Here is a 12533-nt window from a genome sequence, read left to right as displayed (position 1 = left end):
GGAAAACTAACTAAAACTGTAATGAGTGTTCACAAAACTAACTAAAATTAACTGAATTTATAGCAAAAATGTGTTTAGTTTTCATTGATGTGTGCGTGTCATACAATAGTCAAGGGTGAAAATGAAGTTTAGTTTCCAGATTTTTTTCTTGCTGTGTCTCATTATGCCAGCAGGTGGCAAGTACGTTAGTCGAGTCGTCTGTGTGTTGCGTCACGCCGCAATGCATTGTGGGAGCGCAGCTCCATTTTCGGGGTCTACGAATCAAAACAAACACACTGTGTTGGAACGACGACGACAAGAAACATGCTTAAAAGCAGCTCAAAAGAAAACGGACGGTATAGAGACCGATTGCGTCCAGAGGCGAAGCAGCGGTACTTGAAAAAAAATAGAGTGCATCGCAAATCTGGACCCATATGAAATACGGCAGTGGAGTAAAGACCCAGACGACTTACCGCCACTGTCCTACCCCGATATCTTCACGTATCTTGTTTGTGGAGTAAGCGCTTACACAGCGAACCAGTTTCGTAATTACAAGTCACTGGAGGCGCACATCCAATTTACAAATGGCTGGGTGCAAGATTTGGCTATTTTCAAGCCGCCAAACTCTGAGTACGTCGTCAAAGTAAGTCAGCTGGAGTGCACCGAGTGAAATAGCCATTTTCCACCCCCCACCATAATTAATGTTACACATTTATCATTGAACTGCTAAAATATCGTTATCATATTATATGCCCATAATTGTAAAGTACATGCAAATTAACACATTGATAATCGGGTAAATTATTAACGCCAATTTGTGTCCTTCCTGTCTCATTTCATTTATTGTCTTTACATCAACCAATCAAGTCACTCCATTCTATGTTTGATCGCAATTTCTATAACTTCCGAGACCACCAACGATGATATTATTCAGCTATAAAGTGTGATGTGAACATATTTAGAACTTACCGGAATGAAAATGTCTTGAGCACACCAGCTGATATCTGGAGACGTAACAGAACTTGATATCAGCTCGTCTCACGGCTGCTATCCAGGCTAGACGCCTTCGTTTGGTAATATCCGATACATGAGCTCCTTCATGTTGCTTCCAGGTTGGGAAAGCATAAAAAGACAATCGAAACTTATTCCCGTGCCGGTCGTAAGATCGAACATTGCAGCCGACCACACAGCAAGTACGAACCATGGCTATGCTTTCGCTCCTTACTTAGACCCCCAAAATGGCGGATCGGGCCAAAATCCTTTCCACGCCCACCCCCGTGACATCACGCTCCAAAGCCCTATTGAGGATGTTAATCATCTCTAAAACTAAACTAGCAAACAATTGGTAAAAACTAATTAAAACTGATATAAAATTGAAAATCTGAAGTCAAAACTAAATAAAAATAAAAACTAATGAAAATTGCAAAACTATTAAAACCCTGCCATGCACTCACTGCTGTTTTGCGGTGTCAATGTGAAAAGCAAACTTGTCAGAAAACAACAGACTGGATGGAGATTTTCAATTTAGACAAGTTGGACTCCTGTGTCTGATGCTGTTCAAACACCCTCTGTACACTAAAGCGATGGTCTCATGGCAGGTTGTGAGAGCAGACAGTAGAAGACAGATCACACACACTCAGAATTTCAGCTGGGGAGCGCCTGTTGCTGCTGTAGTAAATGCCTCTGGTTTGACAGATAGATGGAGCCTGGGCCCGCTCTGTTTACTTCAGTGCAAATATCAGTAACGGAAAAGGCAAAAAAAAAAGAAGAAGAAGAAAAGAAAAATCAGCCAGGGTATCAATATATTTACACAAAGTGAAACTTTATATGCAACAGACTCGCAGATGCATTTGAAAACCTTTTGACATTCCCCTCAAGAGTCTAATTACTTTTTACCACATCCAGCCTACCCGCCAGACAGTAGCTGCTGCGGAGCTACAAGCCTGAGAGGATAACAAGAGGAGCTAAACTTTTATATTTATTTATGGCGTTCTTAGTTATATCCAAATTGTGTTGTTTCAACAACAGCCTGTGGTTCCATACAGGCACTGCATTTTATTTATTTATTTAATCATTTTACAAAGACTGCAGAAAATGCCAGACAAGGTTGGCCTGTCACTTCTTTTTTCTTAACACTTGACTTTCCAGAAGGAGGGTTTGCAAGAAAACTTCAATGCCATTATTAACTTACCATAGCGTTACCATAGCGACCAGAGAGCATTATGGGGCAGAGAGGAGGATATTACTCTCAATGTGGTTGGTGCATTTCAGGAGGACTCTGCTGATAAAAGTTACCAGCGGTCCCCAACCTTTATTGTGCCATGGACCGGTTACACAGTGAATTCACGTTTATTATTATATTTACAAATACCACAGTTTTTGTCTTGGTTGTATCATTTTATTTTGCTGTATTTATCCACGACACCTTAAAGGACCGGTCTGTGAAAATATTGTCTGACATTAAACCGGTCCATGGCCCAATACAGGTTGGGGACCGCTGGTCAAAGACACAGCTACAAATAGCAGCTGAAATAGGGCTGTGCGATATGACCAAAATCTCATATCTCGATATAAGACATCTATCGTCCCGATAACGATATAAATCACAAAAATGTAACATTTTCTGTAAATTCTGTGAATCTCGGGCAGCTCGACTTGCGTGAAGTGTTTCCAGCTGCGCTTCGTGTAGCTGGAGTCGAGTGTTTTAACCGATGCATGAAACGATACATTTTTAGACATAAGTTGTAACGGCCGCCGTTTTCTTTGTGAGTATTTGTTACACGGCGTGCTGCGGGGAAAAGCCTGTTCTAACGTTTGGGTTTAGGTTTTTTTTTTTAGCACCTGGCGGCTCTTTTTTACTTCTCATCCGTAAATAATCTGCTCTTTCACATGATTCAGTTTATTTTGAAAAGTCTCAACAGGATCTTGAGCTTTATTGTGAAAGGTTTATGTGGAACATAAACAAGCGGACACGCGATGGTGTTACCGTTGTTGTTGCTAACGACAACGCATAAAAACAGGCGCTTGTCCGTCCGTAGTGTGGTTATATTAAATATAAGAGAAAGAGAGAACTTTACGAAATTAATATAGCCACTACAGTGACCATCAAAACGATGAAAAAATATTGCTGTAAACAGTTTATTTTGCGACACCACGAAACAAACGATAGCATAAAATGAAACGACAGATGTTTTTATATAGTCACCCGATATACATTGTTATATCGAACAGCCCTAACCTGAAATACAGTTGTGCCATGATTTCTGCCACTTTGTTCTTGGACTTACTTGAGTTTTAAAGTAGAATGGGAGTCAGAGCCTTTAGCTTTCAGGCCCCTCTTCTGGTTCTGCTAGTGTCTTCCTGTTAAAAGGGAGTTTTTCCTTTCCACTGTTGCCAAGTGCTTGCTCATTTTAGGTGGTCTGATGATTGGGGTTTTCTCTGTATTATTGTCAGGTCTTTACTTACAACATACAGCACCTTGAAGCAACTGTTACTGCTACAGACAGTCGTTGTATAACAAATGCATGCTGTGCTTCTCGAGGGTGTCGGTAGCATAGAGGCGCAGCGGTTAGCACAACAAAAAAGTACTGGGGTTGAGTCCAGCGGTCGGTTGAAGGTTGCACCGCATACATCTCAAAACCAATCGTTCTGTCTGTGAACACGACAGCTCAAAAGGTTTTGAATGAACTCTGATGCAACTTTGTAGGGGTGCAGAGTGGAGTCATGTTAGCAACCCAACAAAATTTAGCTTACAGCAACCGAGGTCTCCAAGGTCAACTTCATGATTTATTGGTGGGAAATTGACAAAAGGCCTTATAAATCAGAAGTGTGGTGTGGTATCGTCAACATATAGAGCGTGACCTCTGACCTCTCCTTCAAGGTCAAGGTGTGATCTGAAGGTCAAAGTGATAATAACGCTACATAGAGCTATATAAAACTATTCCTACTGCCATTGTTTGTATTGAGAGTATATAGAGAATGATATATGGGGATTCTACATATCACATTAACCTTTGAGCTCATTTTCAACGTTTCACATCTGCCAACTTCATCAAATATATGAAATGGGTTTCAACAGGCTAAATAAGAAAAGCCCTGCTTTGGTTTTTACTGCACTGCAAACTTCTTAAAGTGCATTTAAAGAAAAAAACAACAACAAAGAAAATAAAATGAATACATACAAAATAAATACTGTTCCCTCAAAAATGAATACAGTCCAGAGAGTGAGTTGTCTTGGTGAAGGTTTGCGCTCTTGAAGTGCTTCTTGCTGCGTTATAATTCACTCACCTCCAGCCAGCACAGAGTCCCACTGAGTTTTCTGATAGTCCACGGTGTTTCCACCTGCAGGGAAGAAGAGAGAAACTTGTCATTGGTGCAATAACAGACAGGAAACGCTACAAGAACATCCACTGAAATAAAGTGAAAGCACCACAGCGAAGCAGATGCTCAGAGTTCTGTAAAGAGCAGGCTACGAACCATTGGAAATAAAGTGGGGGGGTTTGTTCTGGGCTCGCTACACATTATAATACCGAGTGGAATTAAAATATTCACCTATGACAGATTTTGTTTTCATAGCTGAGATTTAATCCAACATTAAGGTTGTATCAAATATTTACCACATGGTTTAACAAGGCAATCAGATTTGTTCCTCTCGCCTTGCTGCAGCAGCTACCTTTAGTGAAGTGACACAGGGAGACCTGGACTGAGCTTTAGGATCTGCTGGTAATCTCTTAAGGCTCTGAACAAAATGGAAGGCGGTCTAAAGGATGTGAGGATAGAGGGCTTTGTTATCCAAGGATAAGTGCTGCTCAGGAGGAGTTTCCTCTTCACACATATCTACACACACACTCACATTGTGTTCCCCCTCCGTCGAGCGCACTTCGTAGGTGTAAGCCAGCAGGATGTCCACGAGGCTTAGCCACGCTTGGTAACGAGACGCCTTGTCCAGCAGGTAGGAGCGGTTGGTGAATTTCCTCAGCTGCTCTTTCTCATCATCAGTGAACGGTACAGCTGCACGAGACCAAAGATTAGACAGTCAAAACACACGAAGCAGTCTAGTTTTTAATGCGCAGACAAAAAGAATCCAGCTGTGGGTGTGAGAAGAGGTCACAGTGGTTAGGCTCCTTCTCACAGGTAAGCTCCCTGCAACGTACTGTCAGTAAATGACTTTACAAACAGTCAACAGACACATCATTTAAGAAAGCTCCTCGGCCACAAGTCAAAGACGCAAATTAACGATTTTTCACATCAAATACATACCGAAACCAGCACGCATTGAGGTGAGGCACATAGTCTCACTGCAGGGATAAACAGCTTAATAAAAATAGGTTTAGTGCAGTAAGTCTTTAAGATTATGTCCACACTAAGCCGGATAAATATGAGCTGCGTGCCATTTTGCTAACCTCGTGTTGTAGTCGTGTTGAACACACAAAAGAGAGCCTTTGAATTACAATGAGACGTGAGGTAGGGTTAAATATGGACAGATCTGTGACCGATCCTGACGCATTTTAAGAAAATAAAATACCTGCAAGAGCCCGTGGCTGTGCGCTCGTAATACTGTGAGTAAATCTCACACTACCGCACATCCGTGATAGACATAGCACGTCGCCGAAATACTGGAGATTACAGTCCAGCTGTGTGTGAGAATATGTCAATGAAAACTAAAACACCCGTCTTATTTATTCTTATTCAGATGATGCTGGATTAGATTTCCATTTTTATTAACAAAAAAAAAAAAAAAAGATCACAGTGTAGTGTGCCACTCAATAAGATCGGACAGCAAGAGCAAATGATAGTCTTAACAAGCAGGAACCATTGTCCACCTCCTCAAATCCCAGAATCCACACAACAAAACGACTGCATCAAATGGATTTTCCTCTCCCTGTCTTACTACATCCACTGTGTCAGGGCAAGAAAAGTCATAGTCTTCCTACCGCAAACTGATATACAGTCATGTCTTGTTGCATAAACGCTGTGCGCACAATTATAAGGCAAGTAAGCATTTTGACTATAGCATCAGTTTCAATGTGTAGTTTCCAAATCCTAACAATATAAACAGCAGTGGCTCGTGGTGTGAATTGGTCAGCTCTAGTTCATGTCCAAGACTGAAACCTTACCACCACTGACCAAGTTAAGTTAAAATATCAAGACTGCGCCAAGAAATATCTGAAGACAGATTTTTGTAAAGGGTTTTATGGACTGAAGAAATGAGAATCATTCTTGAAAGGCCAGATCAGTATCAGTAACAGGCACAGAGCTCCGCCAGATGCCAGCAAGGTGGAGGTAGGGTACTGGTACATCTTGGTGTCCTTAAAATCGACCTTTTGGATTAAAGATCGCCTCAAAATCAGCTCGCAAACTACTGCCAGTTTTTAGAAGACACAGTCTTCAAGCAGGCACAGGAAAAGATCTGAACCTGTCAGAGAGTGGTTTTTATGCTCCATCGCAAAAAGATGAAAGAATAATGACACAGTCCCCTGCCTCACCTCACCTAAAATCCTATCGAGAACTGACAGGCTTTATGAATGGAAGGCTGATGACTGGGGGAAAAAAACAGGAAAAAGAAAAAGGGTTGCTATACTGGTCACAGATGTTGTTTTAAATGTTTATTTGTAAATTTAGAGTTTAGAGTCAACGCGGGCGTTCACACCAACCACGTTTTTCACAGTAAAATAACTATTTTACCTCAAGCACATGGCTAGACGCTGCTCCGGGTCGATCTCTTTCTCTCCGAACGCATTTCTCCACTTCCACAAATGTGGTCCCAACTCTACCAGCAAGAGCTCAGACTGACATCCTGAAATATGCACGAAAGCTTCGACTCCTGGATCAAACGGTGAAATTCTTCATGCTGCTGCTTTCTTGCGACAAATAAATGAATCCAGAATCTCCATTTCTTCCTTTTTTCCTTCCGAAACATCAGGACCAGCTCACGATGGCTTGATGTCGACTTCATTTTTTTCTCATGCATTTTCTGAGGATACATTTTTCGCAAAATTGCAATGCTATATGACAATTTCACATCCAACATATTCAAAATCTCATGTCCTTTTTTTGTGGAATGTAGTTGTAAAATGTAATTTAGTTGCACAATAATTCTAAACACCAATAACTGCCCAACATTCACGTACACAGATATTCTCTACAAAAGCCAAAACTTTTACTGTCTTAAATAATCAGGTTTGACTTTATGTAACGTTTTGGATTGATCGTGAGCGCTGTAGTTGCTGATAATCAAATTAATCCCCCAAAATACGACACGCCTGATAATTGTGCACAGGTTATACAAGAGAAAAAGAATCTGTCATCTGTGACGGTGTCTTCGGATAAAACCCAGACTGAAGGTTTGCACGCTGTTTTCTCACACACACATTTTGACTGTTGCCCAGTCCATGGCTGTGGCGTGATTGTAGATTAGATTCTGTGTTGAAGAGCAGAAGCAAAATAGGACAAATAGGCCCATATTAAATAAGCTAAATTAGCAGAGCTGATGTTATTAGTACTGTGCGTGTTTCAAAGCGGCTTTGCATTAAGAAAAATTGGAGCTCTGTAACATGAAAATATCTCCAAACCTCGGCTTCCTTTCTCTCTGCAAATTCGCTAACTGTTGTCTTTTGAAAGAGACATCTGCTTAATGGGGATCTGTGGCAAGCCTAATGGGGCGACACAAACAGACTTCAATCCCATTTTAAGCGATCTGCGATCATTCAGTATTGAAAGGCATGCTGAATGTCTGCGGCAACATGCTGTAACTCCAACTCCCCCCACCAAGCAGCTTATTAAACAGCTGAAAGCAATCCCTCTCTCTGCATGAGAAAAAGAGAGTCCCTGCTCCGAGCCCTTGGTGTGCAAGGTGTGTGCTGGCTGGAGCAAATGCACACACAAACACATTTGATATACACAGACACACACAAACACACGTACACACACAGACACACGCGCACAGGCAGCGCTTCAGAGTGATCTCCTTGGCTGCAGAGGGAACTTGGCTGTGCTGCGAAGGAGATTCCTGCTGCATTACGTCAGGTTTCAGCTCCCTGCAGACACTACCCGAGTCCCTCGTCAGTGTAGCTGCAGAGGGAGAGCTCAGACACAAAGATCTGCGTGCATGTGCGCTTTTAACGTAACCGTACAGGCACCGAGATAAGGGGAGAAGCTATAAATATGAAACACCAAAGTGACTCACTAGCTTAAGTAACAGCTATCTAAGTGAATGCGCATCTGTGTCGCTCAAACACATGCGTGTGTGCAAATGCAAGGATGCATGAGCACTTGAGGAAAAACAAAGCAGCCTCTCTCCTTCAGCACAGACCCAGCAGCTTCGTGCTGCTGATATATTTTCTATTAACTCCGCGTACCCGATTTACCCACCGCCACGTTCATTCATCTCCACTACGGAGCCAGTCGATTCTAGTGGGTATTAGCACGCAGCCTATGAGGGCCTCTGCTGATTGCAAATTAATTTCTGACCTAAATCCTCCTGTTGGAACGGAAGCCTGGCTCGTCACTGCTCTCTACAGGTCCAGATGGCCGGATGGCATGGAGCAAATATGCCTGGTCAAAATACTGCTGAGGGCTGGAAAACGCTCAGAATCACACAAATGCTAGAGGTCAAAGTTTGACCGTGCATACGAGAGTCGGTTAATTTTGCGCACTCACACTGTGATGATGTCAAAGATCGAATCAAAGGGACATTTAATGATCAGTCTGTTCAGACGTGAGCAGTGTTGCGGCCTAAATCAGCAGAAAACCATCTAAGCTGGTCACAGGTCTGGTTTCTACATCTAGCCATAACAAAGACACAAAGAGTGTCAGGTAGAGAGAGAGGCCAAGCTGTCAGGAGCATTTAAGCTGGACCAGTGCGTTAATACAGGCCTCCAGTGGACAGCTGTGGCCTGTCAGCGCGCTGGCCCTGACACTGGAGAGCACAAAGGGGCCGGTTTTCTTGTTTTCTACTTCATTAGCACTTGGGTCCACATCCATCTGTCAGGTGACATATATATATCAGGCTTAGCAGAAGCGAGGGGGGGGGTGTCTAGTAAACCCAGATAGAGGAATTGGAGATCTCCGTTTGAAAAATATGGCAAACAGTTAAAATCATGAGCACGCTTTCAAGATTTGACGGCAAGCTGCTTAAATCTCCTGACTGACGCCATTCTTCACACTCGGCTGAGGCTAATGCTATTCGAGCTGTCAATCAAGCCATTAAGTTTAATTTGGCCCATTTATCTACGCCCAGGCTCCCGACTGAGCCACTCTGTCTTAGAATGCAGAATGAGGAGAGGGAGCCGGCGGAGCTACAGTGAACCGTAATGTTCGTCGGAGGCTAAACTCCAAGATGAGGCTAATGGCTTTTGCCGCGCTGACTGATGGCTGCTCGTCAGCACTGGTAAAAGCACGGCCGGCAGCACTCCCTCCAGCAACGCTACTATCTGTTTCATCTAAATCCTCCCTTAAGCGTACAACATCCATTCACTGCACACAGGCTGTAGCTGTGAGCCGCAGTGAAAGGTCTGGAATTAGCAGACTGTTAGTGAGGCTGGATGGCACAATTACACGGTCTCTCAGAGTGCTAGGGTTCACAAGCTATCACTCCCGTGGAAGTGGCTGAACAAAGAGAGGAAACCGGGACCCCTCCGGACAACAAGCAACTCTTCTCAAACTAAATTCATAGAGTATTAATGTAAGCAGACGGGAAATGTTTAGAAAGGAGAAAAAAAATGATAGTTTAAATTAGTCAGCAGGCAGCAGACGGATGGAGAGATTAGGGAAAGTCCAAGTTCAATCCTTCATAATGACAAGTGTCTTTCCTGTTCAAGTGCCCCGCGGCACTTTTAGCAGGGAGCACAAGCTGAGGTCTGTCCTTCTGTTAGAAGGGCCCGCTGCAGAGACTTGTGCGTCCTTTAGGATTTCATATACTGTCAGTGTCTGACAAGCTCAGCAGTAACACTCTTTTTCGCCCTGATTCAATCCGCAGAAGTACTGGGGAGACGATTTAAAATACAGCGAATAGGAAAATGATCAGTGAGAGGTTAAACTTATATAATAAACAATGCATGATTGCTCTCTTTATTTTTGAAATGTCATGCCACCTCCTGGTAGCATTCAGTAATTACTTTGCTGCTGTTCTAATAGCTTGATGAATGATCCGCATTCAGGTCACAGAATGTGTGTGACATTGTTTTAAGTAACTGGACATAAAGGATGCAGACTGAGGGCGGTAAAGCATGCACTGCATATGTAAAAATGCAGATGTGAGTTGCTCATGATTACCTTGCAAACACATTACAGCACACTAAACTACTACAAAACATTGGGTATCAGGTCTGAGTGTTTCTAGATCAGTGATGGAAAGTAACTGAAAACATTAACATGATACTTTCAGTACTTATTTAAAATGCACATGCAGGTTCAGTTTTAAAGTACTCAGATTTTACTATGCAGAGTATTTCAGTTTAATGTTTTTTTTACCTTTCCAGTCTACTACATCTCCTAGAGCAGGGGTCTCACACTGAGATTCAAACTCGTCTGTGACCTTTAGTCAACATACCTATGGTATCAGTTTCAAACTCCTATGTTCCTCGTTCTTGAGTTATAGCATTCACAAACTTATGCGTCCGCCCGCTCTGCAGGGTGATGACAATACCCCATCAGCATCGTATGGCTGAGTGATAGAAACTGTTAAAACTCCACCTCTGTTCCTTGCCTTAAGATATCTCAAGTATTAAATATATAGTTAAACTTCCGTACAGTGACAAAACTGGGACTTTTACTGGTTTATTTTCCAACTTCGTTTCCTCTCACACCATGTAAAAATGAAATTTGTGACTTTGGACCAATCACAGAAAAATGTCCAATGTGGGCCAATCACAACAGATCTGCAGGATTTGTTAGTGGGAGTATTGATCCTGATCCAACTAAAAACTCTGGTTTTGTCATATTTTACAATAAATCTAACATTAAAAAGACAAATGTAAACAAATCTGTGTGGCAGGACTTTCTCTACAGTAGACAAAAAACACTGTGTGTCATCCAGCTACCATCCTGAAACGCTGCTGACACATCTTTATGTATCAGTAAGAACATTTTAACATTTTCCATAATTTTCATGCCATGTTCTCAAGAGCAAGTCATCTTTCTTTAATACTTTTAAGTGCATTTAGTGAGTAATGCACTTGTTCCTTTACTTTCGTTTGATTCAAAGGCAGGAGATTTACTTGCTGACATGAGTACTTTGTCACCCAATGCTTCTTATTACAGCACGTTTATCTTATTAATTTATGTCTCCTTTTTAGAAACAGCCAAAGCAGAGACTTATTTCAACAACAGTAATTAAACAGATTTAGATGATGACATAAACTCACCAGATTCGCCCTCTTGCTCTGAAGAAGGGCTCAGCTTTGTCCACCATGGCCTAAACTTCAGCAGCCCCTTTATCTCACCATCCTCAAACCAATCAGCCCTGCAATTACATGCAGCTATAACTGAGTAAAAACAGAAGAGGATTAAAGATGCTTTACCTGAGAGGGTTTTAGCCTTGTTAAACTTACAGGTAATGGTCAGTAGAGAAGGCTGATGCTTCTGCCTCCAGCCGAGCCTGCCTCCTCTCTGCTGCTGATGTTCCTTCTGGGTTCTTGATGTCGATCACGTCACTGAGCTCTTTCTGAAGAACATTTACAGCACGGGTGAGTTAAAGTCCAAATCTGTAACGCACCTTCATCTATCCATGGATCTTACCTGCAGTCGGGCAAATACTCCACACCTCTGATTGCCGAAGCCATATTTCTGCAGGGCTCTCAGCTCTTCCTCAGTCTTCTCCGTGTAAATCTCCTGCTCAACCTGCCAATCAAAGTCTTCTTCATCTTCGTCTTCATTATCTCCCACCCTTTCACTGCACTCTTTAGAAATGATAAAAAGCCACCACATTGTAGATTGTATGCCATCTTTTCCACCCGTGTGCACAAACTGAACACTGTCTGGACAAGCGAGGTAAGCAAATGAATAAATGACTTACCAGTACTCACTTCTTCCACCAATGGTTTGGCTGAACGGGAGCCCTTTGGGGCGAGGAGACTTGTTAGCATCTGAAGACCTTCGAAGTGCTCTCCCGGTGTCTCCTTAGGGACCCAAAGAGTGAAAAGACCTATAGCAACATAGCACGTGTAAGAGATCACATGTTTAATGTATTGTGTGTGTCTTTGTCATGAAATGTACTTGAAAATGAGGGCGGGAAGCAGCAATAACACCCCCCAGGAGCCAGAGGCAGACAGAAATAGATCTGAGAGGACTGCACCATCCATGATGCAAGAGGACTGGAGACCTAAGACCACACATCTCTGCGATATCTGTGCACCCATCCCACCAGGAGAAGGAGGGAGGACCTAAAAGGGCGCCAAGAGGTGGAAGTCCCAGAGGCAATGTGCAGCCGACTCCATTAGGTGTGAACAGAGATCAGGGTCCAAGGGCTCCAGGTACCCAAGAACCACCCAATACCCAAAACGCAAAGATGCACCTGCACATACATTGACCTCACGACCCTCCTGGCGAGCAGAGAC

At 42.8% G+C, this 12533-nt stretch overlaps 1 protein-coding gene across 3 annotated transcripts in view; it reads right to left on the bottom strand.

The window, feature by feature from the left end:
* shq1 (SHQ1, H/ACA ribonucleoprotein assembly factor) overlaps positions 1–12533 on the bottom strand; it is a 45975-nt gene that overhangs the window by 26724 nt on the left and 6718 nt on the right. For all 3 annotated transcript variants that reach the window (XM_005943842.2, XM_005943843.3, XM_005943841.2), the window contains exons 4-9: positions 11993–12121; positions 11716–11876; positions 11529–11641; positions 11343–11440; positions 4832–4989; positions 4267–4320 (exon numbers count right to left, since the gene is read on the bottom strand). In XM_005943842.2, coding sequence (XP_005943904.1) covers positions 4267–4320; positions 4832–4989; positions 11343–11440; positions 11529–11641; positions 11716–11876; positions 11993–12121 — 713 coding nt within the window. The remainder of the gene's footprint in view (positions 1–4266; positions 4321–4831; positions 4990–11342; positions 11441–11528; positions 11642–11715; positions 11877–11992; positions 12122–12533) is intronic.

Source organism: Haplochromis burtoni, unplaced genomic scaffold (assembly GCF_018398535.1).
Source record: "Haplochromis burtoni strain Fernald_Lab_line unplaced genomic scaffold, NCSU_Asbu1 Contig_245, whole genome shotgun sequence".
In the NCBI taxonomy this organism is placed as follows: Eukaryota; Metazoa; Chordata; class Actinopteri; order Cichliformes; family Cichlidae; genus Haplochromis; species Haplochromis burtoni.
The sequence above is the reverse complement of the archived record's forward strand: the minus strand, read 5'-3'. Positions and strand labels throughout refer to the sequence as shown.